The 21,029-nt window shown below is 37.1% G+C and overlaps 1 protein-coding gene across 7 annotated transcripts in view; it reads right to left on the minus strand.

Annotated features, from left to right (window-relative positions):
• JAK2 (Janus kinase 2) overlaps positions 1-21,029 on the minus strand; it is an 87,221-nt gene that overhangs the window by 5,539 nt on the left and 60,653 nt on the right. For all 7 annotated transcript variants that reach the window (XM_059873188.1, XM_059873185.1, XM_059873181.1 and 4 more), the window contains 13 exons: positions 20,043-20,170; positions 19,407-19,541; positions 17,944-18,031; positions 15,807-15,934; positions 14,901-15,039; positions 13,471-13,622; positions 12,293-12,443; positions 11,894-12,030; positions 10,519-10,708; positions 9,905-10,029; positions 5,416-5,588; positions 4,402-4,519; positions 898-1,011 (listed from right to left, as the gene is read on the minus strand). In XM_059873188.1, coding sequence (XP_059729171.1) covers positions 898-1,011; positions 4,402-4,519; positions 5,416-5,588; positions 9,905-10,029; positions 10,519-10,708; positions 11,894-12,030; positions 12,293-12,443; positions 13,471-13,622; positions 14,901-15,039; positions 15,807-15,934; positions 17,944-18,031; positions 19,407-19,541; positions 20,043-20,170 — 1,778 coding nt within the window. The remainder of the gene's footprint in view (positions 1-897; positions 1,012-4,401; positions 4,520-5,415; positions 5,589-9,904; positions 10,030-10,518; positions 10,709-11,893; positions 12,031-12,292; positions 12,444-13,470; positions 13,623-14,900; positions 15,040-15,806; positions 15,935-17,943; positions 18,032-19,406; positions 19,542-20,042; positions 20,171-21,029) is intronic.

Genomic DNA, 21,029 nt, shown 5'->3' on the forward strand with positions numbered 1-21,029 from the left:
TCCTTCCGTTTTTCCACCACTGATTCACCTACACAGCCCAACCAGGTCAGTCTGACTGAACCAGGCTTTGTGCACCCTGCTCTGAAGAACAGAATACTAAAAGACATAGGAGTGGTATGAAAGTACTTTTTAAAGCATCTGGTGTGTAAGTAGAACCAAAAGAATACTGAATTACTTTATGTACTCTGAATACTGAATTACTTTATGTACTCTGAGGACAGCTTTTCAGATGTACTTTAGTATCTACAAAGAGCATGAATACTAATCTGAAGACTCTGAACATGGAAAATCTGATTCATATACTTAACTGTGCCTACAGTCTGCAAGTTGAAAATGCTTGACAGTGAGCAAGATACATTATAAACATGAGCCTTCCACACTTGAGAAGGGAACAGTAACAGAAAGGCAATAATCAAGGTAAGAAGCTCTTTAAATCCTGGAATTAAATGTGAAAAATCTTAGGTGGATATTAAGATTTTTTTTGCTGAATATTATAGACTTCAAAAAAATCCAAAGTTCACAGCTTTGAATGAGAATCTCGACATGGGACTTACACAGAACAAGTTCTATACACTAATCTTGTTGCCTTAATACATGTATCTTTCTGAAAAAGAAGTGTGAGTGCCCAAGCACAGCACTAGGTTATAGCAGTCCCACTTCATATATTCAGCAAGACTACAGTCTGGGTTCCTGAGGCAGTACAAGCTAAAGGACTGAGAAAGAAAAAAAAAAAAGATTATACTCATCATGAAACTGATAAAATAACAGCACAGCCATTCCACTTGAATAAACACTTTAGTGGTCCAAGCAGAACCAAATATAAGGTTTGCATTTAGAGGTATTCACCCTAACTGAGCACCCTTCACACTACAGTAATATTTTAACCCAGTACATCACCTCATCAGGGCATCCATCTGGTCTCGGCAGTCGTCCATTATTCTTCAAAAGCTCTATCAAATGAAATACAATCATCTGCCCTTGTTTGTCATTGCCAATCATGCGCATGAATTCCTGAAACAAAAAGCCAATTGTAATACATAATCTTTAGAGGAAACAAAGACGCTGCAACATTCTTACCAAGGAAAAATTATTTATAAGAAAAATAAGAATGAATTGAAATAGTACACAACAATGATGAAATTATAAATTACATGTCCAGAGAATATAACAATAATTACAGATTTTTTTTGTGTGTAAATTTGAATAATGATATGGAATAGAATAAAATGGAATGATAGATACACAATTTAAAGCACTAAGTGAAAAATCTTTTAAAATGTTGATCATCTGATGATTTGGCTACCCTGGATAAAGAGAAGGATGAGGTTTTAAATTACTTCTATGCCTGAGTCCTCAAAGGCAAGTGCTCCATACACACTGCCCAAGTAGAGAAAGGCAGATGGAGAGACTGAGAGAATGAAGATCCTAAGATCACTGTAGGAGAGGGTCATGCTCATGACCATCCTGAATGTGCCGAAGTCTGTGGGACCTGATGAAATTTATTCAAGGGTGCTGAGGGAGTTGGCAGATGATGTTGTTAATGTGAAGTTTGTGATGACTGGAAAAAGGGAGAGATAACCCTGATTTTTGAAAAGGGAAAAGTGAAAGACACAATGTACAACAAGCTAGTTAGTCTCACCTCTGCCAGGCAAGATCATGGAGCCAATTCTCCTGCACATCATGCTAAGGCATATGGAAAACAAAGAAGTGACTGGAAACAGACAACATGGCTTTACTAAGGGCACAAATATTTTCCTGAGAAATCTAGTAACATTCTATGGTGGAACTACCTGGACTTATGCAAAGTTTGACACTGTCCCACATGACATCCGCGTCTCTAAATGGGAGAGACATGGGTTTGAGGGATGGATGACTCAGTGGATAAAGAACTGGCTGGAAGGCTGTGATCAGAGCTGTGGTCAGTGGCTCAGTGCCCACGGGGAGAGCAGTGATGGGTGGAGTCCCTGAGGGGTCAGCCCCAGGGCCCAAACTGCCCAACACCTCTGCAGTGACGTGGGCAGTGGCACTGAGGGCACCCTCAGCACGTTCACTGACCGCAGCCTGCCTGGGGCACCCACACCTGCAGGGAAGGGATGCCATCCTGAGGGACCTGGACAGGCTTGGGAGGTGGGCCCAGGCAAACCTCATGATGTCCAGCAAGGAGAAGTCAAAGGTTCTGCACAGGGTCATGGCAACCCTGGGCACACCTGCGGGCTGGGAGGGGACGGACTGAAAGCAGCCCTGGGGAGAAGGACTCGGGGGTGAGGGTTGGTGCAAAATTCAGCCTGACTCAGCAGTGCGCACTCACAGCCCAGAAAGCCAAACTTGTCCTGGGCTGCATCCAGAGCAGCGTGGCCAGCAGGGCCAGGGAGGGGATTCTGCCCCTCTGCTCTGCTCTGCTGACACCCCACCTGCAGTGCTGCATCAGCTCTGGGGTACCAGCACAGAAGGAACATGGACCTGTTGAAGCAAGTCCAGAGAAGGGCATGAGGTTGATAAGAGGACTAGAGCATTTCCTTATGAGGACAGACAGAGTTGTGCCTGTTCCACCTGGAGAAGAGAAGGTTGTGCAGAGACCTCACAGCAACTTCCAGGATCTGAAGGGGGCCTACAGCAAAGGTGGAGAGGGGGAGAGGGACTCTTAGTCAGGAACTGCAGGGATAGGACAAGGAGTAATGGGTACAAACTAAAAGGGGAGAAACAAAGGTTGGATATTAGGAAGAAATTCTTCATTGTGAGGGTGGTGAGACACTGGAAGAGGTTGCCCAGAGAAGCTGTGGCTGCCCCATCCCTGGGGGTGTTCAAAGCTGGGCTGAGGGCTCTGAGTGACCTCATCTAGTGGGAGGTGTCCCTGCCCATGGCAAGGAGGATTGGGACTAGATGATCTTTAACATCCCTTCCAACACATAACATTCTATGCTTCTGTGATTAATTAGTTCTAAAAGGATTAAACTCACAGTTGATTCTAAAGAGCTCTCTGGAACACTAAAATAACTAATGCTTTGAAAAATGCCAAATAGAAAACACATATTATCATGCTGATGTATAAAAAATGGTTAGCAGGACTAATCAGTAACAACACAGCAAAAAAATTAGTATAAATAAAGCCAGAAAAAATGGCTTACATAAACCTTGCTTTCCAAAAAACCAAAATAACCCAAAAAGCAGATTAAAACCTCACTCAGACTGCCAGACATCAAAAGTAAATGAGGATGTGGTATTAACTGAAATAAATTTCTAAGCACAACATAAAGGACATTTTTTTCCTCCAATGCTTCAAAATTTCCTTAATGATCCTTGACATGAAAGTGTGAAACACCCATTGGTTGAATGTGCAACCATGGCAAATGGCCATGTTTTGAGAACAACATATAACTATGAAGACTACGAGAGTTGAACAGATCACTTTGGTTAAATTTACCAAATTACCTTTTCTTGATGCATACCAACAGGATAACCAAACTGATGAAGTGGTGAATGCACATGTAGAATTGAAATAATTGAAACTGAAATAATAGTCCACTTGTTCTCGTAACTTACTCTATCACCTTTCATTTCACAATCCTTCTGAAGAACTCTAGGTGTCTTTATTTATGTTCTTATGCTGGAAGAGCTGTTCTGAGTTCTTCCTTGAAACCTCTGATAGCTCATTGTATGGAATTACTGAGAGGTCCACTGAGGACATTGCAGAGGTATACTCCAAGGGCATTTTTGCCTATCGTCACTATTCAGCTCTCAAAACCAGATTTCCCAGGAATGACAGTCTGGCCAAGGGTGAGGCCAGGTCCAGTAAATACAGAAGCCTGAACTCTCCTCTCTTATGCCCATGGTTACTGCTAGGTGAAAATAAGATCATGTATCTTATTTGCAATTGGAGGATAATAGTATCTATCTTTCTTCACTCACTGTAACTTTGTCTTTAGACACCTGTTAACAGTCTAAAAAAAGCCACTCCTTTTTTTTCCTTTAACTTTGCTAACTTACTAACTTGGGTTCTGCTAACATAAAATACCTTAAGTTCCTTATTTAGGTTAACTTAATTTCTATGTATGTGTTTGGCTTGGTCTTAAATTTGGAACAACATTAAAAATAGAAGTCGTGCAATAGACTGGTTGCAGCTGGGATAACTCTCCACAAAGATTCAGAACGAACAACCTATAACAAAAAGATATCTTAAAATCTTTTTCAAACAGAAGTTACAGAATGGAGAAGATATGGATAGACTATGAAGTAATTTTCAGATCTTCTTTCTTTCTTATGGCTTGATACCAGTACCTTTTAGTTACTGCTTCAGACTGGATGCTGTTTCAAACACTAAGGTATCTCCAGAAAAGGATCAGTAAACATCAACCTATTGAGGTACATGACAATCTTGAAAATTTAAATATACTATATACTTACAGCTGGTGGGCTTTTGCTTTTGTCAATATAGGTGAAGAGTTCATACAAGACCACACCAAAGCTCCACACATCTGAGGCCACAGAAAATTTGCTCTCTGTCAGAGATTCTGGAGCGTACCTGCAACACACAGTAGAAGGAAAATTGCTCTCTGCAACATGTGCCATTTTGATTTTGAAAACATTTGTTTAAGTAAGACAGATTTCTTTCTCATGAGTAAGTGTTCTTTATTGATATTAGCATGTTCTCATCTCCTTTTGGTACCTTCAAGTACTAACTACTCCTTTAATTATAGTTAATTGGTTTTGAAAACCAAATCCACCATAAACAAACACAGTTGGTGATAACTATAACCAAGTTTGGTTTTCTTTCCAACAAGGCTGTAGATATATTTCTTATTTGTAGTGCAAGTAAACAAGAATTTGATGTGATAAGACCTGCAAAGAAAGACAATTATAGTCTTCCTTCACTTTCAGTGAGCTGTGTTGCAGGCACTTTTGAAACTAAACTGTACCTCTCCAATAACATCTACCAAGATGCCATTTTATATAATTTATTTTTTAGGTAAACAGTGCCTGAGTCAGAATTAAAATACAGACTAAAATTGCATGTATGGAATGGCATTTTCTCTTGGGGTGTATCCAACTGATCTCAGCTGGAAGACATGAATGACCAGTGTTTAAGGAACTAGAATGCCTAAAAACTTGAAAGCATCCAGGAAAATGGGCCATTTTAGACTTCCTTTAACTTGGAATATGTTTTCTCTGGGATGCTACTGCCTTTAAATAAGTATTTTTTCAGATTTTTGTGTTGTGTATTTTCCTGGGTTTTTTAAAAACATGTTGAAAAGTCCTAGATGCTGCTCTGTGAAGTGAAATATCATGCAAGTGACTTTCACAATGCTGGAAAACAGATGTGGAGCTTACAAGTAAGAATTCCACACAGGCAAAATGAATTGGCTGAAATGGCAAAAACTGAAAACATGCCATGATTTCTCATACCAAAAGAAGACTTACCAAAATATAGGACTTTCACCAGGTTCTTTCACTTTGTAGTATTCTTTGTCTTGTGGCAAAACTTTTGTCAATCCAAAATCTCCAATTTTAACTCTGTTCTCATTCTCCACCAAGATATTTCTTGTTGCTAAATCCCGATGAACATATCTTTTTGTCCCCAGATACTCCATGCCCTGGGTGTAGAGGTTACAAACAGAACAGGAAAAGAGTTATTTTTACCACTACATAGCTGCACTTTCCCTATGAGGCTGAATTAACCTCAAAGTTAAAACCAAATCCAGGTTTATCTTCTCTGAAGAGTTAATTTTTCCAAGCTCAGGGACTTCCCTTTCACAAGAGGGAGACAGACTAAGCACCTGTCAGAGCCAAGTATTTTTTTTTTGATTATGTAGCTGGATAAATGCTACTGCTCCTTTCTGTGCTCAAATGCAGTTAGTTGGCTGGTGATATGCAGAAGGAAAAAACTTGGGCTAAGCTACACAATCCAGAGCACATGAAAAGACTGTCCAACATACCCAATTCATTTATGTGTTTTACTTCATTTTCTGCATCTGCTTTCCTGAACTCATCCATAAAACTTTGTATTATGATTTCTTGAATTTGACTGTTATTCACTGTATTCCCAACAGTGTGCTTTGTATCTCTTTTGTATGGACAATTACTCACCAATACAATTCTGCTTATTGTTATATTCCCACAGATTCCTGTAACAAATCATTGGTCTGAAGGCATGCTGTCTTTTGCTGCTGATGATCCCTTCTTACCAATGCACTTAATTACTTTCATTAACAATGAGATTTGGAAAAAGCCAGTGTGTGTAGTGGCATTACTAAAACAGGAAGGTCTTGCTTAGACAGCAATAAAAGGAAGACTGAAAGTGACGCTGCACAATGCCAAGAGATACCCAACTCATACGTGAAAGCAATCACCAAGCAAGCTGTCAGTTTCATAGTTTTATATGAAAGCATATCACCCTTTCAACACAATGAAAAAGTTCAATTACACAAATAGCATTGGTGATTCAAAAGTTTTGAAAAGCAACGTTATTACTAGTCATGCCAGAAGGCTTATTTCTTTCTCGCTCTATTTTTTTTTTCTTAATGTGAGAAACCTCAGAGTTTGGCTACAAAGTAGAGTCTTTCTCTCAGATACTAGTACCTCCCAGTACCATTGGGTGGCATTGCTGATCTCTCACAGCTCGTTTCAGAACTGTTAAAAAATGCCCATTTTGTCAGCTTATTCACTGGCATATATAAATAACAAACTAACTTCAAAGTGAGGGTTCTTTGCTTCTGGTACAACTAGCCTATGAAAATGCTATAGCTTTTTCTTACTAAAATGTACTATTCTGAAAACAGCTCTAAAGTTTGATGATACTAACTTTTCTGTAAGCCTGGAAAAGACATAAAACAGATCTTTAATTGAAATCATGCAAATTCTAAGTGGATATCACAATCCTGTGGCACTAGTCCAACAACAGTTCAAATGTGATTTAAAATGTTTCTGTCTTTAAAACTGGGCTCACCAGCAAGGAGAACACCTGAAACACTTCAAACATCAAGAGAAGGAAAACCTTTTCCCAGTATAGTAGCAAGGAACCAAACACAGTAAACAACCAAACACACTCATCTTAACCCTCAGGTAATGGGTGTGCCTTCATTTCTCTCATACGCTTCAGAGGAGAACAGCAAGGCAGAGGTAGAAAGGTTTTTGATCAAAATCCCCCAAGATTACAGACTGACAGACACACACAGCAAAAAGATGAGATGTGAGACGCTGAAAGAGCAAACATTGCAAGAAAAGCAAAACCAGCTGAAAAGTGTAACATGATCAGCTAAACGAAGAAAAAGCATTCAGGTTCAATTTTCACATTATCAGGTACTCACTAATTATGTTGTTTTGGAGTAACAGAATGCCACAGATTAGAGAAATCTGAAAGCAATCAATATAACCTCGACTTTGCAGACTGTACAGCAAAAACACTCCAAAGCAAGGCCCATACACTGTAACTCTTAGATTTCACTTTTCTTAGAAGTGAAGCCATTTCTTTAAGAGCAAGCTCTATGCAGGTTTTCCACATTTTCATACTGTTTGTCCCCATTATAAAAGCTGGATGTTCTCCTGCTTTAGTATCTGCAGGATGCATATTTTAGCTTCCTTTCTCTTGGCTGGTGCTTGGTACTTAGGAAGAAATCATCTCATCTGCTATTTTGATTTCTCACCATCTTGAAGACCTGTAATATTTTCAAAGTTCTTTCATGTATGTGTATGTACACACACACACTAAGGTCCTTTTTTTCTTCGTAGTTTCTGAATACAGTTCCTTTCCCAAGGATTTCTACCATATTTGCACAGCCATCAAAGGTCAAAATCCACCTTCCAGTCCTCCCAATGGATACCTCAGACCAGGATCCTGAGACATGGTTGCCACTGTTATTTCGCCAGGCTTGGAATGAAAGCCTGAGGACTTCTACATGCTTTGCAGCTTCTTATGAGAGTGCACAAGGCCAGCACCCTGAGGTCACAGGCTGAGATGGACACAGAATAAAACAGCTAACTGTCTGCAGCCTTTGTGTGCTCAGAAATCCAGGTTGCATCTTACTTCTATGAAAGATATGGTCACCGCCCTCTTAGATGGTGCTGAATTTTAAGACTTTTCCAGGTCTCTCCTTGAACAAAGATTGTTTATAGTGACTTACCAGCATGACAAAGTAATTTTGTTGCGGAAGTAAGTATGAGATAATTTCTTAGGCCTGTTACCCTAGAATGATTTCTTGTTTTGGACACACAGATCAGAGAGCTCTTCAACCCCCTGAAGTAGGTGGTCACATGTTCAACCCTTTCTCTCTGTGAAGACACTTGCCATAGACTTGCTAACTTTTTTGTTTTCCCACATTCTGCACTGCTTGCCCATGAATGAGCTTCTCCTGGAGACTACCCACATTGCTGGGCTTCAGGGAAGCACATGAATGGGTGAGATAAGCTGTTAAGGTTGCAGCATTCCTCACACATGCAAAAGGTTCAGCAGCTAAAAGGTTAGTCCAGTTTCAAGCAGGGAACCAGCAAGCTCTTTGCACCATGAGAAAGCTTGAGTGTCAGGAGAAGGTCTTGGCTCTGGCAGAGATTTTCCCCTGATTGTTAGACCTTTTCTGTAGATATTGCAGAAGCTAAGTCTTAGGATCTTAACTGTGTCAAGTTCTTGGGCCCTCAATTTAGGAAGGACACTGAGGTGCTGGAGCATGTCTAGAGAAGGGCAATGGAGCTGGTGAAGGGTCTGGAGCACAGGTCCTGTGAGGAGCAGCTGAGGGAGCTGAGGTTGTTTAGCCTGGAGAAAAGGAAGCTCAGTGGGGACTTCATCCCCCTCTACAGCTCCCTAAAAGGACGCTGTAGCCAGATGAGGGTTAGGCTCTTTTCCCAGGCAACCAGCAATAAGATCAGAGGACCCAGCTGCACCAGGGAAGGTTTAGGCTGGACATTAGGAAGAAATTGTTTACAGAAAAGGTGATTGGGAATTGGAATGGGCTGTTCAGGAATGTGGGCAAGTCATCATCCATGAAGGTGTTTAAGGAAAGACTGGATGTGGCACTCAGTGCCATGGCCTGGTTGACAAGATGGTGTTCATTCATAGGTTGGACTCGATGATCTTAAATGTCTTTTCCAGCCTAGTTGATTCTGTGATTATGTAATCCTATGTCACCTACTGTTTCCATATCTTTGATACAGGTATTGGGAAAAGAAATTTAAAAATATTTCTGGTACATGCCTTGAGGGGGTGTGGCTATATTAATTTTTGTCTCTCGGCCCCTCATTCTCACTTATTTTTCTTTCCCCAAATTTCTAAATATGCAATGAAATCTCAGGTGTCTCTAGTTTCTAACATCTAAAACATAATTACAAAATTAAACTAGAGAAGGCATAATCCCTCTTTATAAGGAAAACGAGATATCACAAGAAAGATCAGATGTTTGTACCATTTTTCAGGATTTTATGAATTAGGTTTGGTACCAAATAATTTATTACAGGTTTGGGTACTTCTAAGGCCTCTAGTTCTGCATACAGGAGTCATGTATCTTTGCTCTTATAAAGTAAATTGTTTAAACATATACATGTTGTTATGGTGTTTTTATAGTTGAATGTCAAATTTCTGAAAATTCCATCATAGAATGTCATGAACAGATTGCCTGAGCAAGTATATTAACTCCTACAATACTTTATGTTAGGTCACCTTAGGGAGAAAAGAGAGTATATTCTGCCTCAGTCAGCAGATTGACCAGTCTCAGCTTCCTGTATTAGGATACCCAGAAGTTTTTCCAGGTCTTGACTACATGAATATATTGCTACTTTTTCTTAGGGTTATGTGGTGCTAGCAGCCCAACAGCATCGTAGAAGATACACAAAAATAACCAGTTATTGTTGGTTTGAGACAAATGGGATGAAAAAAGGAGAAAAAAACTTCATTGAAATATGCATATAATTTGAAATGTCCTACCTTGCATATCTGAGATGCATACAGCAAAAGCTTCTTGTGGTCCAGCCTCTCCTTGTGTTTTTGCAGATAATCTCGTAAACTTCCATATGGTAAGTATTCCATAATTAATCTTAGATTCCTCCGTCCTTTTACAGCAATAGCAAAAAATAGAAATGTAATTTTTTCTGTAATTTCCCAAAGACGAGCTTTTTAATAGAAGTATTTTAATTCCTCTATCAGTAGCCATAATGTAAAATGGACTTAATAAAAAAGTATTAATGATCTACACATCACTATGCAATTTTTCATATACTAATAAACTGCATTTCCTCAGAAAACACCACTTACTGAAACTCAACAACAATATTTGAAAAATTAATATATCACTAATTAACATCATCTCATCAATACTTCAGCTACTATTGCTAAGGCAAAGTAGCAGTCTGTATGTCTGTGTTGTCAAGATGAAACTCAGAATGGTAAGTGACTTGTTACCAATGTTACCATCTTTCAAAAACTTCCTTTGTTTTTTACTCTCTCAGTCCTGCTAAGTTTATGACAAGTGAGTGACTGTCATAAACACCTCTCTGAACTTCTCAGTATGCATATTTAGGTGTATTCAATATAGCACATACCTGCACTGTAGCATACTCCTTTGTATTTAACGATGTTATCATGCTGCAGCGATTTAAGTATTTCAATTTCTCTTTCAAAATCCCTAAGGTGCTCTTCTGTGCTGTGTTGTAGCTTCTTCACAGCAACCACCTCCCCAGTATTGTCCTGCAGCGGGTCATACCGGCACATCTCAACACTGCCAAAATTTCCCTAGGTCACAAATGGAAACACTTGAGAATTAAAAACAAGTCCACATCATTTGCTCTTTGTGCTTCTTAGTGTACCTGTTTGTTCATGTACAGTGTAGTTCTTGTTCAGTGCTCACAGTACTAAGCACTAAGTTTATGTGATTAAATATTTAAGTGAAAGGCCACAAAACTTCCCCAACAGAAAAAGTGTATGACTGAGGGTAACAGTTACAAAAAAAAAATATTCCCTGAAAGGAAGCAAACAGAACAAGAAATGAGGACAAGGAAAGAGGGTGATGTCCATCTATTTTCTTTCCTTTCACAAATTTCCACTTCCACTGGCATAATACTTTTCCTGCACTTGCATAAATCCTTTTGCCTTGGTTCTTAATTCAGCTGTGTTTCTTTTTGGCTCCTCTCCAATTTGTTTCAATGTTCTGGTTTTGTCTCTTTCTTCATTTATACTGTCTTTTGCCTTCCTTTATGCAGCCATGACCTACCACTCTGCTGTCCTCCCATGCTACGCTATCACAGTGAACAACCATCTGCAAACAGAACTTTGAGGCTGCTTCTGTACTTGAAGCCAAAAGAGTACTGGTAAAAACCAAATAAAACAGCAAAGAACCATTCAAGAAAAACAGCACTTGGTGAAGATCTGCCAGCTGCACTTGGACATCTGTCTAGGTCTGCTTTCACACAGCCAGGCTGCAATAACTTGCAAAACTAGTAAGCAAATGCTGATTTCTAAAACCAAAAAGTTCAAGGCCTACATGTATCTTGAAGGCATGTATCTTCCTTTTGAATTTAGAGGCTGTATATTCAGATTTCTCAGAATATGCATGCACAAAAACACCAATCCCACTAGTTCTTCACAAGAATGCTCCAGAGTGTTGTTAACTTAGTATCAAGTGAATGTGTGTATGTATCTATCTGTCTATAGTTTATATCAGGCAGCTCTGCATTACTTAAAAGTACTTAGCCTTTTGGTGTGACTGGATTCATTGTCGAGGTTAGCTAATTTTCTACTAAGAATACGGTGAAAGTGAAAAAAGAGCTAGAAGGAACTGCACATGTTGCTCAGATATGACTGAAATTATCAACTTCTAAAACAGAAATTTCACTCTAAATAATGTATATGGGGTCATCAAAGGATAACTGAAAACCATAGTTATTTCCTAAACTAGTACAGAATTTTGAAACATCTTACCTTGCCAAGTTGCTGTAAAAACTTAAGATGTCTTTCTTCAAATTGTGTTGGGTCCCGATCTTCAAAAGCGCCAGAAAATCCAAGTGCTCCAATTCTCATATTTGGCAACATATCACTTTCTGTCAATAGCTCATAATCTGAGAGGCAGAAGGAAGAAGGGAAGAAAGGGAACAGAAGGCACAGAGTAGTGAACAAGAAAAGGAAGAACCTTACTACAGCCATGGCATGTTCTACTTTTGTTAGGCATTCTTCAAGCTCAGCAGAATATTGACAGCCACCTTTATTTCTATGCAGTAATTTGCCATCAAATACAATGATGTATTGCAAAAAACATACTAAAAAGAAAGTGAACCAACAGGAAACAGGAGTCTTTTTGAGGCTGTTGTATCGCAAACTCACCTGGAGTGAACAAACTGTTCAAATCACGAATAATTGCTCTAAAAGAAGGCCTGAAATCTGGCTCATAATCCATGCAGTTGTTTATGAGGTTTGCAAGTTCTGTCCAGTTGGGGGCAGGAAGCTGGTGCCTATCTTCATAAAACTGTAATTTCTGGAATTAAACAGGTAAGTCATTTTACATTTTACAACCATGAAGAGTTGAAGAAGCCTTAACATTCTCCCAAGAGTAGCCAAAAATTACAGCTCTAAACCTAAACTTGTTATCTCACCAAATGTCCATCTCTCCAATTTTCATCTAAGGCAAGGCTGGTACAATTTAGAGTGATCAGTTCAGAAATTTCCAGCCAGTTACTGGCAGAAGATAAGAAGATAGAGAAAAATGAGAAAAATAGTGTCTCCTTTATTAGCAATTTCATAAATCTTCAGCTGGACAGGTCCAGCAGAAAATTCTACTGACCTGTGAACTGGCTGAACTGACAGTTGTGAAAAGCTTTGTGAGTATTATGAAAGAATGTAGGGCAACTTCTGAAACACTTAGATACCTATAAGCTAGGTCTAGGTAAACCTTAGAGATTATTGTAAGAGCTGATGAAAATACCTGAGAAATCAAATCAGGCTTTATGGGAAGGTTACAGTACCTTTACAAAAGTAATACTACCAGTACTTCTGTGGTATAGTGAAGTATTCTTTTTGCTTCCAACTAAAGAAGCAAATACATATGAATTAAGATTTTTATGGAATATGTTTCTCATCCATCTCCTGCCCCTACCTGAGATAAAAGTTAACATTTCTGGTTTAGCTGAAATAGTAGAATTGTTGCAACACACAAAGTACTGCTATATTTAAGACATTCAATTACAAGAATGCTAATTAAAATCCATGAACACTGTTAGGAATACTTTTTTGTTTAAAGTGATAAACTGCTGCAACAAAGCAACAAAAATAAGAACTAGATAATACTGACAATTCTGTACTTTGTCCCCCTAAAAATTAAAATAAACAACATAAAAACAAACTTCAAATAATCTCTTCTGGTTATTACCTGCAAGTAAATATGCCTTTTTCCTACAGTGGTCATAGGCCACACCACTTTACATGCTGATGTGGTTACAACAGCAGATGTTCTAAATTAGTAGTGTTCAAAGAACTGCTTTGACTGCTGGCCCAGTAATACTTACTCGTGAAGAATCTAATGCACTCAGGGGTTTGTCTCCTCCACTGCAGATCTCCCACAAAGTGGTACCAAAACTCCATTTGTCTGTAGCTAGGCTTAGTTGTTTGGGATTCTCAATACATTCAGGAGGAACCCAGGGTATTCTCTCAAGAAGAACTGTGCAATCACACAAAGGAGACTTGTTAAGATGAATAACAATACCAGAAAATTCTCAAACATATTTGATTTGGTAAAAATTACTTTAATATAGACAGGTATTTCATTGCAATGTACTAATAATATTTTTCCAAGTATTTGTTCCCACAAAGAAAATCAAATATGGAATATGGACAAAAATTAAAATACTATTTGTGAATCAGAGAGGAGGTCCATTTGTTTTACTGCAAAATAAGCCTAAAGGTATAAAATTGCCTTAATACCATTTCCATGTTACATTAGTTCTGTGATTTCTCTATTTGCCCCAATCTTATCAAGACTCGACAGCTATCCCAAAGAACTAGGACATCAAAGAATAAAAAATACTTTGCTAGTGGTTGGTGTATTTTGGCACAGCAAAAGGCACCATGAAAAGGAATTTTACACTACGTGATTTTTAAGCTATTGCTACTGACTCTAGTAACAAGTTAAAACATGGGATTGTACTGATTTGGATTAAGAGCTCCTTAAAATGAGGTCTCATAAGAATAATGTAAGCTTCATATTAAAACAGGAAGAATTTAAATAGTTTACTGGCAAATAATAACGCTACATTATGGATAGGCTGTTAGATACATTACTTTTTTAGACATTGATAAAATGTACCAAGTAAGAAGTCTTTTTATTAAAAAGAAATACCATAAAAGGAATAGTAAGGTTACTTCCATTCCATTAGCATAACAACCTTGCACACATTTTCCATTTAGTTAATTTTGCTGTTTATGAAGCATTGGAACAGTCTTAAGAGTGGATGATAACCCAGTATTTTTAACATCATCAAGTGGCTCTAGGTATTCACCAAGAAATGCACTGAAGATGCTTTTTAACTGCCAGTCAGCTTTTTCAAAAGTGCATTTGGTTTCAGTTCTGAAAGTTCTTGATCAATTACAAGACACAAAGTTCAGCAGCTATCTGCAAACGTAATCGACTATATTATATATTTACAATATAATATACAATATTTACAATAACAATAGTGCTATCAATGAAAATGAGAACAGCAGAGAAAAAAGCTCATAAAATGGAGAATTGTGGCTTTATTTCCTGTAGCTATTTGCTGATTTAAAAGGTACAATCAAAACTGCTTGGCTAGGACTGTAGCGATAACCATAAAATGACACACAGATCAAGGAACTTACTGTAACAGAATTAGATTAGATGGTGGTCAAAAAAACCCCACCCCCAAACTTATTTTTCAAGTCAGAAGCACTGAACAATAAAGTTGATGCAAAGACTTACTATCTCTTGGCAAAACTGTAATACTGATGCCAGGATCACTTAGCTTTATAAATGGGAGATTTCCAGACTTCCTGTCTTCCTCTCTGATAAGCAAGATATTTTTTGCACAGACATTTCCATGAACAAGGCCTTTATCCTCCTGTAAATAGAAATGCATGTTATACAAACCGACCAAAAGTCTTACAGTTGAAGAGATATTTAAAAACAAATACTGTACAGCATGAGGGAAACATCAGCAAATAAAATAATGATTACAGATTAAGTTGGTCAAACTTCAGGTACTCCACCGGTTTCTCTCAAACTTACAGTTTTCAGCCAATTTTTGTTATTTACCTAAAGTCTGAAACAATTTAACATTTTTTAACTCAGAAGAATGCTCATCCATCCAGTAAAAATTAATATAAGAATATTTAGATTCTGTTAAAGGAAAGACTTATCTAGTCACATATCCTGTCCTGAATAATGGCCTTTATATTTAACTGGAAAGACTGTAAGGTTGAGACCTAATGCCCAAGAAGAATGCACGAGCAGAGTGAACAGTACAGAGTTTTCCCCTCCCAGTGGTTAAGTATTAACACTACCAGGAAATAGTTTATGTTTAGCATCATGAGCTGAGATGGGAAGCCCAGAAAGGACTGATTTGTGGGGGTGGCGGGGAGAAAGCATTACTGTAAATGTGTTTATATTTCATGCTAAAACATAAAGCATTAAAAAAGAATGGACATTCAACTACACTTTGTTCAAAATACAAAGTCTGTGTCTGGGTATCTACTAAATAGCTGGTATTTGGCCAATCCATTATCAAAACCCTCCAGTGTTTCAAGAATTCAGGTAACAGCTCAGCCTTTCTACATATATTAGTCAGAATCACTTGTATTCTGCCATTAACAAAAGTGAACCACTTACCAGAAAATGCATGGCTAATGCCAACTGTTTGGCTACTTCCAGCTTCCACAAAATATTGATGATATTTTTGTTCTTTTTCAAATATGTGTCCAAGGATCCAAATTTTACATATTCTTGTACAAGGATGTCTGATGATAATGATGAAAAGAGTAATAATTAAAACCAACAACAAATAATAAAATTTCAGGACAGATTAATGACTTTAGTACTACTCTTCTTTTGATACCTCGTTGTTGATGTAACTATAAATTTCAACTTCTGTGGTATCTGAGTACTGCCACAAATACTCTCTGTTCTTTATACTTCTTCAGAGTGTGGAAGTTCATCTAATTTCTTCTCAAATACATAGTTACTAGATTTATTATTTTAGGGTTAATTATTTAATTTAATCTTTTACAGATTAGGTAAAATCCAGGGAGCATCTTTCCGCCCTCACTTGAAAGGCACAATAATGTAACTGCTGATGAAGCACTATCAATGTGGTGAGCTGAATAACATTCAAGTCATTCACTTCATAGTTGTTTACTATTCTTACTGGAAAATGCAAGGCTTTATTGACAAAAGATGCTTTGCTTGAAAACAGAGAAGTATTTGCCCTAAAATTGTGTATATATCTATGACACATGCCTTCACGCAGCCATCTAGCAAATAACCCCAGAAACAAGAACTGCCATCTTCATCACTTTCAACACAACAATTTCAAATCACATGACTGAATCCTTGCCCTCAGCTGCAAAATGCTCACAGTGCAGATACTAGGTATTATATCTGGCTGTAACAAAAAAAAAAAAACACCCATATTTTTTAATAAATTCATTTTAGAGACAGCAAAAACTTTTTTTTTGCAATTATGTGAAGATTTTTATCGAATTTGTACTGCAAGTGTGTAAACCACAGAATCAATAACAGCTGTTCTTCCTATTTCTTAGCAACTGCCTCACCTTAAACTGTAGTAAGTCTCTTGTCTTCAGAAAGTGAATAATTTCTAGAGGACAGCTATGATCTAAAGGTAAAATATGTAACCATATATCTCTTGCAACAATTTCTTTTCAATTATAAACTTGATCTACCTGAAATCTTATATATCATCCGTGTGTGTGGTACAATGAATAAAATACAAAAAACTCCATGTGGTTGTTTTGGCACAAGTTCTTGGCCAAATATAATGCTGTGTCTTTTCCAGCCTTCTATGGAAGGTAATTTCTGATTACAGAGGTAAATTCTGATTACCACTGTCTCTTTTGGAAATTTCCTTCTCACTAATGAAGGTAACGACCTACATAATATGCCCATACAATTATACAATGCTTCCTTTCATACAAATTTCTAATCACAGAAAAAAAAAAATAAAAGGGGGTTTTGGAGAAAACATTTCAGCCCAAAGATTGAATGAAGGAGAAAAAATGTCAAAGTGAGATCCAGCAGTCATATTTGATGACACATTAGTATACGACAATCATCCAAAATTAAGTTTTCATTTCAAGATGGTATAAATGTATTTCAGGTGCTCTTAAAAAAAAACTTATTAATACATAGTCACAAAGCTGTAAGCTAAACTGGAAGGACATTCAACTTTTGCAGACAACGCAAACATTTTACTGCTGCTGAAATTTTTGCTGAATTACCAGACCCTTATGTTTTCAGAATGGGATCTCTAAAACAAAACTTCCCAAAGTTATATTTGTGCTCATGAAATCAGCACGGGTGGAAAAGGGCAGCAAAGTCTGTTTCTAACCACTGTAAATGAAGATTTTTCTGCGTAGCACAGCACCTCCCTTTCTAGCTAACCACAGCTGATATAACATAAGGCTGCAATTTTTCTGGCACTTCAAAAGCTCATTCCAGAGGCATGGCAAAACTGATCTCAGATAGAACAGACATGACTGATTCATCTACAGAGGTTACTATTCACACTAACTGTACTTTAAACAATTTTTCCCTTTTCTTTGTTTTTACTATTAACTAGCTCTCAGATACCAAGGCTAATACTGCTGCAGCATGAACATGTATTAGCTGTCCAGCTGGTGTTGAACTTCTGTTGTTTTGTTTGTTTTTCCTCTGGTTTTATCAAATAACAATGTCAAACTCTAATAGAGATGTGTAAAAATTGGTAAAAAAAGAATTAATTTCTACTTACTCTCTTCTCCACAAACACAGACTCCATAATTTAACACCAAATGTTTGTAAGAAAGCTGGCTCATCATACTTGCTGCTTCAAAAAAGGACTTTTTGGAAGGAGTGGGAGAGATCAACAAAGAAAATACATCAGTAAAAACAAAGCCCCAATGTTCTAATAAGTTTACTAATACAATTTTTTAAAAACATTTCAACAATCTCTTTGCAAAGAGCCTATGTAACATTTTATATTGTTTGTTGATGGTTTGTGTTTGGCAACTGTTTCTTGTTTGGTTGGTTTTTGCTTCAGTTTTTTTGTTGTGGAGGTTTTTTCCTAATTTTCTTTTTCTAAATAACTGGTAGTACACGTTCCAGATAGGTTAACAACCTCTTTTTCTCTGCCAGCAAGTGTATCTCAACATTTTTAAAATAATTTTTTCCAGTGTCAATTACCTAGGTAAATTGAAGGCAAATTCATCATACACTATCCACTTTCTAATTTATTCTGCCATAATTCACTGTTCAGTTTCCAATTTATTTCTTTGTAGCACATTATTAAGTTAAAAGACAAAAATTATTATGCAATTCATCCACTATTGCAAGACCTTTTACAACTTTGTCAGCAAAGTTTCAAATGCTTTTATTGCTTTCTTTATTCTGTTCAGTGGCATCTCCACCTCCACTTGCTTGTGTACTGATTATTCACCCACCAAAGTGAACTGAAAATGAGAACATTTTCGTTCAGGTGACTATATCTTTATTTATATACTCTGAACTTCTAGTGACTGATTCATACTTTAGAATATAAATTTATTACCTAGGTTATCAAAAGCAGTATTATAAAGTTACATTACTATAATAAACACTACTACATCTTGTGAAAGTCTTTAAAATTCAGTTCTCACATAAAGAGTCTTGGGCTTGGTTACACTACCAGTTTATTAGTTTTTGCACAAAAGCATTTCAGGTCTGCTAAAAGCGTCACTCAAAAAGCGAGAAGGCTCAGTGATTATGGGTGAATCTATGTATGGCAAGGTTTTTCTCATATACAAATACTTCTGATTATTTGATTTTATTGGAAAATCTGAAGACAGTCTACCCAGAGGAAGTGTTCTTCCATAAATGGTCCCTTGTCCGTAAATAATGAATTTACTGGTTAAGACAATCCTGTGGCCATACCACCCCTCCTCTGGTACTTGAATTGTATAAATTACCTGTTCTCCAGATCTCAGTGGATAGTTTTGAATTCTCTCACAGGTGGCAGGAACAGGGGAAATAAAGTGTGCATAGGTGTACTTCCCAAAGCCAGAATCAAATCCATACTCCCAGTGTCACAAGTCTAAGCATGAGCTTGGTTCAACATACAACCCTCTACCACACAAATACCCATTTACTTCATAAATGAGTAATGCTCATGAAAAGAAGAAGAGTAATGCTCAACGTAGCATGGACAAATGTTATATAGCAGTCAACAATGACACCAACCTCAGAGTAGTTTCTGTGCACTTTATCCAGCACCTTTAAAAGAACTTCGGTTTGATGGAGCTGGCCATAGTCTCCCACTTCTTTCCTTACACCTTTGAAAATCTTAGTAAATGTGCCCTGTCCAAGACTCTCCTCCTAAAAGGAAGGAAGGATACAGACAGAAAAAAAATCAAAAATATCTGCCTGTTTTAAAAGACATTTCTAGAAACCCCCCTGCATAAGCATATGCAAGTCTTTAGAGGTGTGCTGGCTATAGAGTCCAGCTGAGAAGGAAAGGAAGCAACTATTTTCAGAAACATCTTAAATTTGTTCTTGTTTTTTATTGATTACGCAAGGATCTCAGAAAATAACTTGCTGCAAGAACCAGAGAGGAAGCAATTCCATTAAATATGTATTTAGACATCTCTAGAGCAAATTAATTGTTATTGCAGTCAAAACAATGCTTCTTAATTACAAAAAAAATAGTTATTTGCATTACTGAAAAATAAAATAAATTATTTTCCACAACTCTAAGGAAAGATTACAGCAAAATCTCCTAGCTCAGATAAGATTCTTTTAAACACATGCTGAGGTTTTTAAAACTTTGTGCATATTAAACCTAACATCTGCAGTAAAAAAAGCAACAAACTGACTTACGAATATCAAGTCCTCATTACGGATTTTGTGAAAAACCATCTGATTGACATTATTGTGTCTCTGTAGCATAGGTGATGAAGGTACATCAGAAACACTATTGCTCCTGAAGACTAGGAGATTTGATTTATCTGGGAGAAGAAAGAGGGAAAGGAAAACCAAAGTAAATTTGTAAAATATAAAACTAAGCCAATACTGTTTCAGAAGGATTGCCAATGAAGGGCTCCTGAATAAGCACAAACAAGATATCACATTGAGATCAGTGTATTTTAAAAGCCACACGGCATTTAACTGAAATCTAACTCTGATATTTTCTAATCAGCAAAATCATCTAGGTTCACTGCTGAGTTTTATGTTTCTTAAGTACTCCTGGTTTTGACAAACATTCTGAAAATATTTGCACTGTTTGTAATAACAACTGGGGATGGAAAAGGGGATGTAAATTACCTTCTTTTATAATACAAAGTAGAGCAAGTCTGATACTAAAACTAAATATGAAAAGTATGTCTTTGTGGGTATCTGCTCACATCCATGATTATATTTATTCAATAATTCAGCATTCTGATGCTTATAAATTTTTTATTTTAATTGAATAATGTTAAAAATTTATTCTTTATAAAGTGCATACATATTTACTTAATACATATTTTCTAAGGTTTTGAATCCATTGGCTATTTTCAATCAAATTTGAGAGAAGTAAAAGTTATATCATATAGTCTGGTCTGGCAGGCTTATCTTTAAATAGAACTTTGCCAGAGACAAAGACAAATATTAACTGTATGTAGTACTACTTAGAAGGGCAGTTATTTAAATATTTCATAAAGGAGAAAGATACGAATATCAAAGGTAGGAAAAACAATTAAGTGCAAATGCAAGAAAAATCCCCTCCTCACGAAGAAGCCCTATTCCATGTATATTTTTTCAGTGTTAAAATGGAGCTGAAACCATAGTGCAGACTTGACATAGCCCAGCTAAGATCAACACTGACAT

The sequence above is a fragment of the Haemorhous mexicanus genome, chromosome Z (genome assembly GCF_027477595.1).
Source record: "Haemorhous mexicanus isolate bHaeMex1 chromosome Z, bHaeMex1.pri, whole genome shotgun sequence".
Classification (NCBI taxonomy): domain Eukaryota; kingdom Metazoa; phylum Chordata; class Aves; order Passeriformes; family Fringillidae; genus Haemorhous; species Haemorhous mexicanus.